The 13,532-nt window shown below is 37.4% G+C and overlaps 1 protein-coding gene and 1 non-coding gene across 2 annotated transcripts; one reads left to right on the forward strand and one right to left on the reverse strand.

Annotated features, from left to right (window-relative positions):
• Positions 1–272: 272 nt before the first annotated feature.
• On the forward strand, positions 273–2,031 carry LOC127106904 (transcription factor bHLH95-like). The gene is given in 4 exon segments (XM_051044194.1): positions 273–652; positions 1,190–1,546; positions 1,548–1,679; positions 1,847–2,031. Coding segments are annotated over 4 exon segments (930 nt in total). The 5' UTR covers positions 273–295; the 3' UTR covers positions 1,931–2,031.
• A 3,003-nt stretch (positions 2,032–5,034) lies between these two features.
• LOC127109487 (small nucleolar RNA R71) lies at positions 5,035–5,141 on the reverse strand. Its single transcript, XR_007796766.1, has one exon. It is a non-coding gene; the product is annotated as a small nucleolar RNA R71 (small nucleolar RNA).
• Positions 5,142–13,532: the final 8,391 nt, after the last annotated feature.

Below are 13,532 nucleotides of genomic sequence, written 5' to 3' on the forward strand. Positions count from 1 at the left end.
TTTATGTGGTGGGGTCCTAATGCGTGAGACATATATTGTGTTTGTTTTACACGATTCTTAAATTTTGATTTGTATTTTTGTATGACAAATATTATTATGATTAGTTTTTATGTATTTTCTAGAAATTTTAATATGCTTTTGTACTAAGTTTGCTATTTTTAAATTTTATTTTAATATTATTTTTTAGTAGCTTCTACTAAACTTTATTATATTTCAATATAAATATATTCATTCTCTTATCTTCTATTTCACCTCTTTGTCTTTCTTATACTCTATTTCTTTCACAAAGACAAACATGACCATGACTGGAGATCATAATAATGGTGATTATGCTGGTTTCATTTGGGAAAATCAATCATGGAGTGATCTCTTAAATTCAGAAAATTTAGGTGAGAGTAACAAACAAAAGTTAGATATGAAATCATTCAACCATAAAGAAGGACTTAATGAAGGAGAAGTTCATGTGAATAAAAAACAAAATCGAGGTGGGGTTGTGATTCGAAATGAGAATGATATAAATGGTGGGGGTAAAGATGAAATATATCGTGATTTAGATCATGAATTGCATATCTTGGCTGAGAGAGAAAGGAGAAAGAAAATGAGGAACATGTTCTCTAACCTTCATGCTTTGCTTCCTGAACTATCTTCAAAGGTAAATTCATTTTCATCTTCAATTAATTTAAGAGTAATAATTTCATAATCAAATAGACATTTTTTACTATATTAAAGATCTAATTGTTGCACTGTAGTATTAGAGCTTTTAGAATTACTAAATGATGAATTTAAAAATATTCACATTAAAATTGCGATTGTCCAGCTCCCTACATATTAAAGTTTTTATATTCTTTCACATAAATAAAAAATAATAAAATATCAATAAAATATTTTTATTTTTATTACGTTAATATAATATTTACCTAAGTAGAATGTAGTAAGCACATAATATAAGAGCTTAATGAGATTTTTATTTTTACTAGAAGAACTTGAAATAAAATTAGGCTTGAACAAATATCAGTCATATTTTACTTATCTTCAAATGAAATTTTAGAGTATTAGATGTCTTTTTCCTAAAAATAAACTCAATGAGAAGATAATATACATAAGAGGATAACCATCAGAGTAAGACTTTTGTGTTATAATAATTTGTTTACTAATTAAAATTCTTTATTTTTTAATGATTTTTTTGCAGGCTAATAATTCAACAATTGTGGATGCAGCAGTGAAGGAAATAAAAAATCTAAAGCAAATTATTGAAAAGTTAGAAAAGAAGAAGCAAGAAAAGCTTAAGTATGTATCCTTATTTGGAAGTGAGTCATCATCTGCGATTAAAAAAACACATTGGCATCCCTACAAATCAAGGGAAACGATTATAACTAATCATGGATCCTCAAGTTATAATAATAATTTTCCTACTAGTGCAGTTGCAACTTCATGTCATAATTCGAAAGCATTAGCACAATCTTCACCTCTACCACAACAAGTAGCTTTTCGAACATGGTCTTATCAAAATGTTGTCTTAAACATTTCTGGTGGTGAAGCATAATTCTTTCATATGTGCTACTAAAATATTAGGTCTTTTGACAAGGATTATTTTTTTGTTGGAAAATCATAGGATTGATGTTGTAGTTGCCAACATTACATGCAATAGAAATGGAAACTTCTACATGATTCTAACTCAAGTAAGCTTCAAACCAAATCTTTATCGTCTCTATGGTTTATATGTGATATCATATTAGACTTGTCGAAACTATAATATAGTGGTGCCTAATAACTATAATAATTTATTAACTCATTAAAAAAATTTATTTAGCGTGAATAACTTAGTTGAATCATGTTTATTTTTCAGGCTAGACAATGTTTACAAGATTCAATTTCAGTGGAGGAAACTTACAAGCAAGCAACTAGAGAAATTATGTTGTTGATCTCTTAAAATTTAGATTATAGAACTTGTCTTTGCATTCCATATAAACTTGAGTTTATTTTATCCTCTTGAAAATCGTCAGAAATGGCTAAGCTTGCATGATTGTATTAACATCAACCAACTGTAATATTTTGTTTTTATGGAATTATTATGGTGTTTTTCATTTGATGCTAGAATTATGATGTTTAAACTAGTTTAAATATTCTATTTGATTTTTTTTCAATATAAACTGCAAAAATTTTATTTAAAGTAAATAAATTTATGTTTATTATTGACTAATTGAAACATATCCATTTATATTATTTGAAGTGTGTCGTAACTATTATGGTAAAAAAGTTATACACATGACATGATTTAGATTATTAAATTTCAAGACCTTTCTTTTTGCAAAAATCTCATTTTTTTTTTAATAATTTAAGAAATATTGAACACCCCACATAATACTATCTAGAATCGTATTAAGTAGTAAGTACAATCATCATATAAATTACATCCACAAATATACTAAATGTACATAATACATAAGAAATAATACAATAGATGTCCAATAACTAAATCAGATAAGAAACACAACGTGATTATCCATCATAAATCACAGTCTTCAACCTTCAGGTGTTCTTGCCAATCCTTTAGCTCCTTCAACTAAGTTGAAAACAAAAACATGATTGGGGTGAGATTACTAAACCTCATTGTAGTTCCCTATCTTATGGATCCACTCGGCTCTACAGAGTTTTATTACTATTCCCATACTATTAATACCACTCTCACATATAAGATGCACAACGAGAGCAACAAAGCTCTTATATCTCCTAATAATATAGGAATACCAAGCTCACGACTTCACTTGTCATGTAACTCAAGGGTGATTATCCCCAAACTCGATCACATGAATTTACTAATCTATTAGTCAGATATGGTTAATCGTTTCTGATCACACTGAATTACACCGTGTTTTTGACTCGGATTTCACATGTTTATTAGGACTTTATTATCATTTTGTTTGTATTATGCTCTCTTTTCTCTTGTTTTCAGATATTTAGCACTTTCAGACTCTTTTTGGAAGAAACGAAGCAAAAAGACCTAAAATTAGGATTTTTCGGCGAAATTACACACATGGCGTTGCACATGACGGCCGCTATAGGAGAAGCCAGGAGTCATCAGCCCTCAACTAGGAGGTAACCGCCACATTTCCATGATCCACCCCATTTACACACATGGCGGGTGCCACCTTTGGAAGTCACGTTCACACTAAGGGGAAGCTGGAGGGCACCATGGTCTTTGCAAGCTGCTGAAAACTTCTATAAATAGCTCGTTTCATTTCGTTTTCTAATCATCCAACTTAGACTTACAACACTAAGCATATATTTATCATTTGTAATAGTGGTAATCCGTCATATCGGGGGGGGGGGGGGGGGGGGGGGTTATCGCACCTTAGTGAGGTTGAGTTGGGTCACTTCGAGTTGCTATCGTCTTTAGCTTCAGGAGTCGGAGGTTTATTTTTGTACCAGATTTAAAGCCCTCCATTTGGAGCAGGTTCTTATTTATCGCTTTATTTATTTATTCCCCGCATCGCTTTTATTTATTTATTTTCTGCATCGCTTTTATTTTATTTATTTCCCGCATCGCTTTTATTTTATTTATTTCCCGCACTCGCTTTACTTTATTTATTTTTCCGCACTCTCTTTACTTTATTTATTTTCCGCACTCGTTTTACTTTATTTATTTTCTGCACTCGCTTTACTTTATTTACTTTACGCACTTTACTCGCTCTCTACGCCTCACATTCTAAAATAAACTTTTCATCATGATTAACACTGTTGTCTTCGTTTGTGTTACCGTGTCAGGATAAATCTTTTAAAAGTTAGAATGTAAGGATCGCGGTTAAAGTAATACTTCACATATTGAATCTGTAGAAATACTTTAAAGGCTAATTTGATTTTTAACTTGAGTTTTCTAAAACAAACTTGGTTAGTTTTAATTATTCGAGGAGTGCGAAAGCACCCTGGCTTAGTAACTAGGAATTTTTATCACTTTAAGGAAAAACTATTTTTGAAACTATTTTCGGACGCGTTGATAGATTTAAAATCAGGAAACTCCTTGGGTAAACTTTCCAAATCAAAATCACTTTTCAACTAAGTTTACGAGTCTCATTTCTTAAAAATAGGTTTACTACTTTAGCGTTCTGCGCACCTTTTATAAGTGACAATAAAAGGCCTTAACTTAAGGGTAAACTCGATTCTGAATACGCGAAAGCGACAGTTCCTGTTAAATGGATTCTTTTCAAGATTAGAAAATATTGCCTCATAAGTAGTTCTATTTAGACAATCGAAACATCACTTAATTGATGTGAATTACATTTAACCTGTCTTTACCTGTATTTATTATTTACTGTCATTTTGCAAACCCAATATCTCTTTTACACCGTCTTAGATAAACACCGTAAGAATAGTAATTGATAGATTGACGATAGGTCTCTGGGGGATCGATATTCTTTTATATTACTTTGAAGTTATTCGTGCACTTGCGAATCCACAACGATCAAGTTTTTGGCATCGTTGCCGAGGACCTACTTCGTCAAATTTTGTACCCTGTTGTTACACCGTCTAGACTAAGGCATTATTAGCCGGTAAATGCGAAGAACCCGTAGTATCGGAAATTTAGTAGATCCTTTAGCGGAACCCGAACGTTATACTCGTACACGCCTCTTACTCATCCGAATTAAGAAAGCTATAGCAGAGAATCGCGATAGGAGACCTCTTAAGGAATTCGCCCAACCCTATGATGAGGAACCTAGTTTGAGTATAGTAAACCCCCTTATTCCTGCTAACAATTTCAAACTAAAACCGTCTTTGTTGCAATTAATGAAACAAAACCAATACGCGGGTCTCTCTACTGAGAACCCGAATCAACATTTAAAAGTTTTTATCCAACTAGCCGACACCTTTAAATCTAACGGCACTTCACCCGATGCGATCCGTTTAAGATTATTTCCTTTCTCCCTCAGGGATAGAGCATGTTCATGGCTAGATTCACTTCCAGCTAATTCAATAACTACCTGGGAAGACCTTAGGAGAGTATTCCTTGCTAGATATTTCCCCCCTAGTAAGACTTCTATTCTTCGAAACCAAATAACTAGATTTGCTCAAAACCAAGGAGAATCGCTTTTCAAAGCTTGAGAGAGATATAAAGAGATATTAAGAGTCTGTCCACACCATGCCCTAGAAAAATGGTTGATTGTTCATACCTTCTACAATGGACTCCATTATAACACCAAGATGAGCATCGACGCTGCCGCAGGTGGCGCACTGATGAGCAAACCTTATCCCGAAGCTTGTGACCTAATTGAGGATATGGCCCAAAACTATTACCAATGGGGAACTGAACGAGCATCAATAGAGAAAAAGGAGACCCAAGGTGGAATACATGAGGTAAGCTCTCTAGACATGATGCAGGAATAAATGGACACTTTAGCCCTTAGGATTGAACATATGTCTACAAACACTAACACCGTAGCAGTAGTCCACACAAAGTGCAAACTCTGTGGATCTAAAGGACACGAATCGGCAGAGTGTAACCTTTTGAACGAACTGAATACCGACCAAGTGAATTACGCCCAAGGTAACCCATTTTCAAACACTTACAAACCTGGATGGAAGAATCATCCAAATTTCTCCTATAAAAACCAGAACCCTATCCAAAATCAAGCACCTCAGAGACCGCAAGGTTATCAAGCCCAAAAACTAAACCAACCTATGCAAGCTATGCCCCAGAAGTCTAACCTTGAGAAGATCATGGAGAGCTTTATATCGGGCCAGACTCAGCAAAATAAAGAATTCCTAAACCAAAAAATGCACGTAAACGAACTTATAACGCAATTAGGAACCAAGGTTGATCAGACAATCACTCACAACAAGATGCTTGAAACCCAGATCTCACAGGTAGCACAAAACCAAGCCTCACAAACTACACCTGGAGGCCAATTTTCTGGACAACCTCAACCAAACCCTCGAGGGAAAGCTAACAATATCTCGATACGAAGTGGGACCGCTTACGAAGGGCCTCAGAACCCACCAATGAGCGAGTCCAAAACTTCTAAAGAAAATATGCTTACCAACCAAAAAGAGGAACCCGAGAAACAAACCAACCAAGAAGGTGAAGCCAAGGATAAAACTTACAAACCACCACCCCCGTACAAACCACCAATCCCATACTCGCAAATACTTAAACAAACCAAAATCAATAACCAATACCAAAATTTTATAAAAGTGATAGAAAAGCTTCATGTAGAGATTCCTTTCACCGAAGCTATCACCCAAATTACGTCTTACGCCAAATTTCTCAAAGACATCTTAACCAACAAGCGTAGGCTCGACGATCCAAAACCCTTGGAATGCAACTTTATTTCTGAGGATAAACTTGCTAAGAAGGAGAAAGACCCTGGTAGTTTTTCTATACCTTGCATTTTAGGGAGTCATGTGATCGACAAAGCTTTCCTAGACTTATGCGCTAGTGTAAGTTTAATGCCCTTAGCTGTATGTAAAAGGTTAAACTTAGGAGAATTGCAACCAACTAAGATGTCCCTCCAATTAGCCGATAGGTATGTTAAGTATCCTGTAGGCATTTTAGAAGACATCCCAGTTAGGATCGGTCAACTTTATATCCCAACAAACTTTGTGGTCATGGATATCAAAGAAGACAAAGATATCACTATCCTTTTAGGTAGACCATTCTTATCAACAACCGGAGCTATAATAGATTTCAAAAGAGGGAAATTAACCTTCGAAGTAGGGGACGAAAAGATCGAGTTCATTCTTTAAAAATTCCTGATGGAACCAATTCTAGGAGACGCATGTTATACGATCGATATCATAGATGAGTGCATAAGAGTATTTGATCAAGGAAAACCTAAGATCGAACCATTGTCAAACCCGAATGAAAAGGATGACGAGTTAGAGGAAACGGAACCTCACACTAACGAATGTCTGGATCTTACTCCAGACCCTTCACCTAACTCTCAAAAACCAGCCCAAGAACTTAAGGAACTACCCAAGAACCTAAGGTATGAGTTTTTGGATGAAGAAATGAACCTCTCAGTAATAGTTAGTGCCACCTTAAACCAAGACAAGACGAATTGACTCTTGAATGTTTTAAGAAGATACCCCTCTGCCTTAGGGTACAACATATCTGATCTAAAAGGTATAAGCCCATCCGTGTGTATGCACAGGATCTCACTAGAGGAGGATTCAAAACCTTCCAAAGAACATCAGAGAAGGATCAACCCTGTGATGAGCGAGGTAGTAAATAAGGAAGTCCTTAAATTATTGGAAGCTGGTATAATCTATCAGATTTCTGTTAGTAAGTGGGTACGTCCTGTACATGTGGTTCCCAAGAAGGGAGGCATCACAGTTGTGTAGAGCGAGAAGGGAGAGCATGTCGCTAAACGCATAGAAGGCGGATGGCGTATGTGCATAGATTATAGGAAGCTCAATAAGGCAACTAGGAAAGACCATTTCCCCCTTCCATTCATATATAAAATACTGGAGCGTCTTGCCAGACACTCTTACGTTTGTTATATTGATGGATATTCTCGATTTTTCCAAATACACATTCACCCCGAGGATCAAGAGAAAATAACCTTTAGCTGTCCTTACGGAACGTTTGCTTACAGAAGAATGTCGTTTGGACTCTGTAATGCGCCAACTACTTTCCAATGTTGTATGATGTCAATCTTCGCAAATTATCTCAATGGAATCATGGAAGTATTTATGGATGACTTCTCGGATTGTGGATTAGACTTTGAAAACTGCCTTATTAACCTTGAGAAAATCCTAGAGAGATGCATAGAAGTTAACCTTGTGTTAAACTGGGAGAAGTGCCACTTTATGGTTAAAGAAGGCATAGTGTTAGGACATATAATATCTGAAAGAGACATTGAGGTCGATAAAGCAAAAATAGAATTTATAGAAAACCTTAACCCTCCTAAGACAGTTAGAGAAGTCCATAGTTTCCTTGGACACGCCGGTTTCTACCGACGCTTCATAAAAGACTTCTCTAACATAACGAAGCCCCTGACCGGCCTTCTGATGAAAGACATCAAATTCATTTTCGATGAAAAATGCATCGAAGCCTTTAACCGTTTAAAACAAGCATTAATTTCAGCATCCATTATACAAACCCCGGATTGGACTAAACCCTTCGAAATAATGTGTGATGCTAGCGATTTCGCTATAGGAGTTGTTTTAGGGCAAAGAAAAGATAAGAAACTACACGTAATATATTATGCAAGTAGAACCCTAGATGCCGCTCAATTAAATTATACAACAACAGAGAAGGAACTCCTAGCTGTAGTTTTCACAGTCGATACATTTAGGTCTTATCTTGTAGGATCTAAGATTATAGTATATACAGACCATGCAACTATCTGTTACCTTCTGAGCAAAAAGGATGCAAAACCTAGATTACTCAGGTGGATCCTTTTACTATAAGAATTCGACTTAGACATTAGAGACAAAAAAGGAACAGAAAACGTAGTTACTGACCATCTTTCCAGATTAGAGCATTTAAAGTCAGATCATTTACCTATAAATGATGACTTCACATATGATAGACTAGTAGCTAAGATAGATACCGCTCCCCTTGAGCCTGATAGAGACAACCTTGGGACGATTTTGGAAATTAGCAGAGTACCATGGTACGCTGATTTTGTGAACTATCTAGCCGCTGATATCATACCACCTGACCTCAACTATCAACAGAAGAAGAAGTTCTTTAAAGATATAAGACACTTCTATTGGGACGAACCACTCCTTTTCAAAAGAGGAACTGATAACATATTTCGACGTTGCGTCCCGGAAGAAAAAGTCGGAAACATAATAAAACATTGTCACTCTTCACCCTATGGTGGACATTCAAGCACATCCAAGACATACGCTAAGATCCTTCAAGCTGGTCTTTATTGGCCGACATTATGGCGTGATATCCATGCTTATATTGTCCGATGTGACCGGTGCCAGCACGCTGGAAACATCTCAAGACGTGACAAGATGCCTTTGAAGAACATTCAAGAAGTAGAATTATTTGACGTATGGGGTATTGATTTCATGGGACCTTTTCCATCTTCATTGGGAAAAAAGTACATTTTGGTAGTCGTTGACTATGTGTCCAAGTGGATAGAAGTTATAGCCTCACCCACCAACGACACTAGAGTAGTCATTAAGATGTTCAAGAATAATATCTTTCCCAGATTTGGAGTGCCACGATTTGTCATAAGTGATGGTGGATCACATTTTATATCCAGGATATTTAATAAACTCTTAAGGAAATATGGAGTAAAACGCAGAGTAGCAACACCATATCACCCCCAGACTAATGGTTAAGTGGAAGTATCCAACAGAGAGATTAAGCAGATCTTGGAGAAAACTATATCAATATCTAGAAAAGATTGGTCTGAAAAGCTGACAGAAGCACTGTGGGCTTACAGGACTGCTTATAAAACCCCTATGGGAACTACACCGTACCAGTTGGTCTACGGGAAGTCATGCCACTTACCTTTTGAACTCAAGCACAAGGCATATTGGGCCATAAAGACCCTAAATTTGGATTACCTAGCATCTGGCAAGAAGCGAATCCTTAATATTCACAAATTGGAGGAACTCCGCCAGAACGCTTACGAGAATGTCGTTATATACAAAGAGAGAACCAAAGCTTGGCACGACAAAAGAATCATCAAAAAGGAATTTAATATAGGAGACTCTGTTCTCCTCTTCAATTCGAGATTACGTCTTTTTCCAGGTAAGCTGCGTTCGAGATGGACAGGCCCCTTTGAGGTGTACAAAATCCTGAAATCTGAAGCAGTTGAAATCCAGAACAACTCCTGTAATCCATTCGTGGTAAATGGACAAAGACTGAAGCAATACCAAGGAGGTGACATACCCACATAATGTCATGACCAAACTCTGACCGACCCTCCAGTTCTTATCTCTAACATATAAAGTTCGAATCGTCAAGCTAACAACGTTAAACAAGCGCTACATGGGAGGCAACCCATGATTTATTTTCCTTTACTTTTACTATTTCCAATTTTTATTTTTATTTGTTTTATATATATGTATATCTATGTGGAGACTAACAGTTATAATATTCGTGATTTCAGGTGTCCTCTGTTTCTAATCTAACTTTTCAGGAATGAAGAATATCGATAATATGCTAGTAATCTTTCGTGACCCAGTTCAAGAGCAGCGCTACGCCATACTTTCACAGCGCCCAATGCCGCCCACCAGATATCCCAACTCGAGCTGCATGGAGGCATTAGGCATTGAGCCTAGTGTCAGGCACTTGTGCAATCAGTTACAGTGCGATGAATATACAAATGCAATGCACGTGTTACAAGAACCTGACTTTGGAGTTCCTGAGATCGCTTATCTACGAGCCTTATGTTGGTCACGCCAGTGATGGAGGATACATTAACTTCAGGTTGTTTGGGGCAGAATAAACCTTCAACCACAAGCGTTTCGGCGACTTGCTTGGTTTTCAGATTGCCTATGATGCTTCATATGAGCTCCCCATGAGCTACTTTCTGAGGCGAGACGTCGAGAAGTTTTGGAGCGATATCACGTGTGGAGGTAGTCCTGGCCCTTCCACCCAAATATCCAACAAGATTCACAACCCTGCTTTCCGATACTTCCAGATGATCATTGCCCACACCTTCCTGGGGAAGAGTGACCTTGATACGCATGTGAGTGTTGAAGAGATCTTCTTCATGTACTGTACCACTCAGTCACACCCGGTAGACTGTGGAGCTTTCTTGATCGAGAGTCTATATCTTAATGCTCGCTCTGCTGCGAGCCCTATACATGTTGGAAGCACGGTGACTCATATAGTCTCAGCCCCGGGACTCGATAAAATACTATCTCACCTGACGTCTTACTGCAGCTACACCTTGATGGATATTTATTTCTGTCTGGACCGTGGCCTCATGAGGAGATCTTCTTTCCAACCGAATCAATACAGGTTGTTAATTAAGGGTGAGACCATTCACTACTTCACTTTACCTGACCCTCAGGTGACTTGTGTGATTGATCAGGCCAACTGGGCCTACGCCATAGAAGGGCAGGGAAAGACGGTAGATGCACCGAAGATTGCATCGATCAGAATCAAAATGCATACCAACAACCCGAATCTCCAGACTCCGAGCATGCAGTCCAAATTAGTTAAGTTTCGCATGGAGATAGCTCAGCTTCACCAGGAGCTTGCTGATGTTGCTTTGCAGGTTGAAGTATCAGTTGCCGCACACGACACCGAGACTGATATACTACATGATGAGATCGCCGATCTCCGACGCCAGATCACAGAGCTTTGAGGATACGAAGACGAAGAGACTCCACCGTACCCCGAGCATTGATGCCATCATGAACCGAGAAATACTGTTTGAATTTCCCTATTTTCCCGTTATTTACTATTCATGCTTATTTTTCTTGTTTCCTCTGACATTATGCTTGCTTTATTTTTCCTAAGATCTCTGGACTCGTGAATTATTATTGACTCTTCATATATATATATATATATATATATATATATATATATATATATATATATATATATATATATGCATTATTATAATTATTATGTTTTTATGTCCATTTTGTTTTATTTTTGTTTTATTTTACTTTACTATTTTATTTTGTTTTATTTTATTTTATTTTGTTTTGTTTTATCTTATTTTGTTTTACTTTATTTTGTTTTATTTTATTTTCGTTTTATTTTTATCAAGCTTAAATCAAAAACAAAAAAAACAGCATTCATGGATACCTATATACACCCCCATTACAAAAATGAAGACGGGAGGATTGAGGCCCAAGAAGCAAACATCATAGCCGGTCCAAACCAAATCCGAAGAGATGGCGGACGTCATAGGCTTCATGGTGGGCGCCATGACGTAACGGGCAAATTTCCCTTTTTCATCATTTATGCCTTCTTCAACCTCTCCAAACCCATTTTCTTCTTCTCCCAACTCCACCAAAGTTCATAAAAAATTCCCAACCTTCTCATTTTGACTACAAGCCATTACAATTTCCCAACTTCACTTCTCCACTTCTCCACCAAAAATCCACTAAACTCCATTTTTTTGATTTCTTTTATATAAATTCTCATTTTTCTCTACAATCACCATTAATGGCCGGAATGGAGATTAACAACATCATTCTTCGTGGAGGAAAGTCCGGTGAGCGACAAAACAAGATTTTGTAAAGATTGCAAACTCGGGAGATCCTCGCTACCCGGTATGTCGACGAAGATTGTTTGTACACTCTAGGCACATACCATAGTGTTTTCCACATGCTTGATAATCTAGGATTACAATATATTTTTGCTAGTAAAGCACCCACCTACGATAGGCTCACTAGGGAATTTTTTAGTTCCCTAATTTACACTGCTTACCCCGACACCACTAGCACGGTAGGTACCGCATGTTTTAGAATGTTTAATGTAGAATACGAGTACCCTACCGATGCTTTAGTGGGTTTACTCGGAATGCGTTATGGTGGTGGTGCTATCTGTGAGACGCCCTTAGATACTGAATGGGCACTCAAGGCATTTACTTTTTGGAACAAATTATCTAATGTAAATGTCACTTCCTTTGACGGAATTTTGGCTTTTAATATCCATAACCCGACCATAAGTATTTTTCGATACCTCTTGGCATGTATTATATTCGGCCGGGAAAATTCTAACAAAGTAAATGCCCGAGAATTGCTGTTTTTACAGGGGTGCCTCACTAATCGAAGGATCAATCTTGTTCCTTTCTTGTTGGCCCATATGTCTACCATCCTTAAAAAAGGAGGAACCATCACTTTCGGTGGTTTGATTACCTCCATTGCTAGAGCGTTGAATCTACACACTGGGTTAGCCACCTTGGAACCACTCCCTCACCGCACCATTAACTTGAACCACTCCCTCACTCTCGGTGGTTTCTACCTCATGATACATGGTGCAGCTGTACCCAGTGTTGTCCTACCTTGATTTCAGCATACGGATGTGCGACATGCGAGGAATTGGACATACGATCTTGATGCTCCACCCTTTATCGGTCCTTTACCACCTAACATTCTTATGGACGACGCCAGCGACAAGCTAATGAGCATCAGATGTCGTCGACCCAGGCATCCTAACCAGGGCGGTGACGGTGACGGTACCGGTGCTCACCCCTAGCTCTCTCTCTCTCTCTCTCTCTCTCTCTCTCTCTCTCTCTCTCTCTCTCTCTCTCTCTCTCTCTCTCTCTCTCTCTCTCTCTCTCTCTCTCTCTCTCTCTCTCTCTCTCTCTCTCTCTCTCTCTCTCTCTCTCTCTCTCTCTCTCTCTCTCTCTCTTTCTCTCTCTTTCTCTCTCTCTCTACCAGGTTACTCCTACCCTATCTCATATCGAAACATTGAGGACAATGTTCGGTTAAGTGTGGGAGGAGATTTTATCGCTTTTCATCTTTCCTTTATTTTTATTGCTTTTTATCGTTTTCCTTTACTTTTATCGCTTTTTACCATTTTCCTTTAATTTTAGTATGTTTTATGTTTTAGTTGCTTTTTGTACCTTTCAATAAAATAACATGTGTCTGACGAGTCATTT

The sequence above is a fragment of the Lathyrus oleraceus genome, chromosome 7 (genome assembly GCF_024323335.1).
Source record: "Lathyrus oleraceus cultivar Zhongwan6 chromosome 7, CAAS_Psat_ZW6_1.0, whole genome shotgun sequence".
Lineage (NCBI taxonomy): Eukaryota > Viridiplantae > Streptophyta > Magnoliopsida > Fabales > Fabaceae > Lathyrus > Lathyrus oleraceus.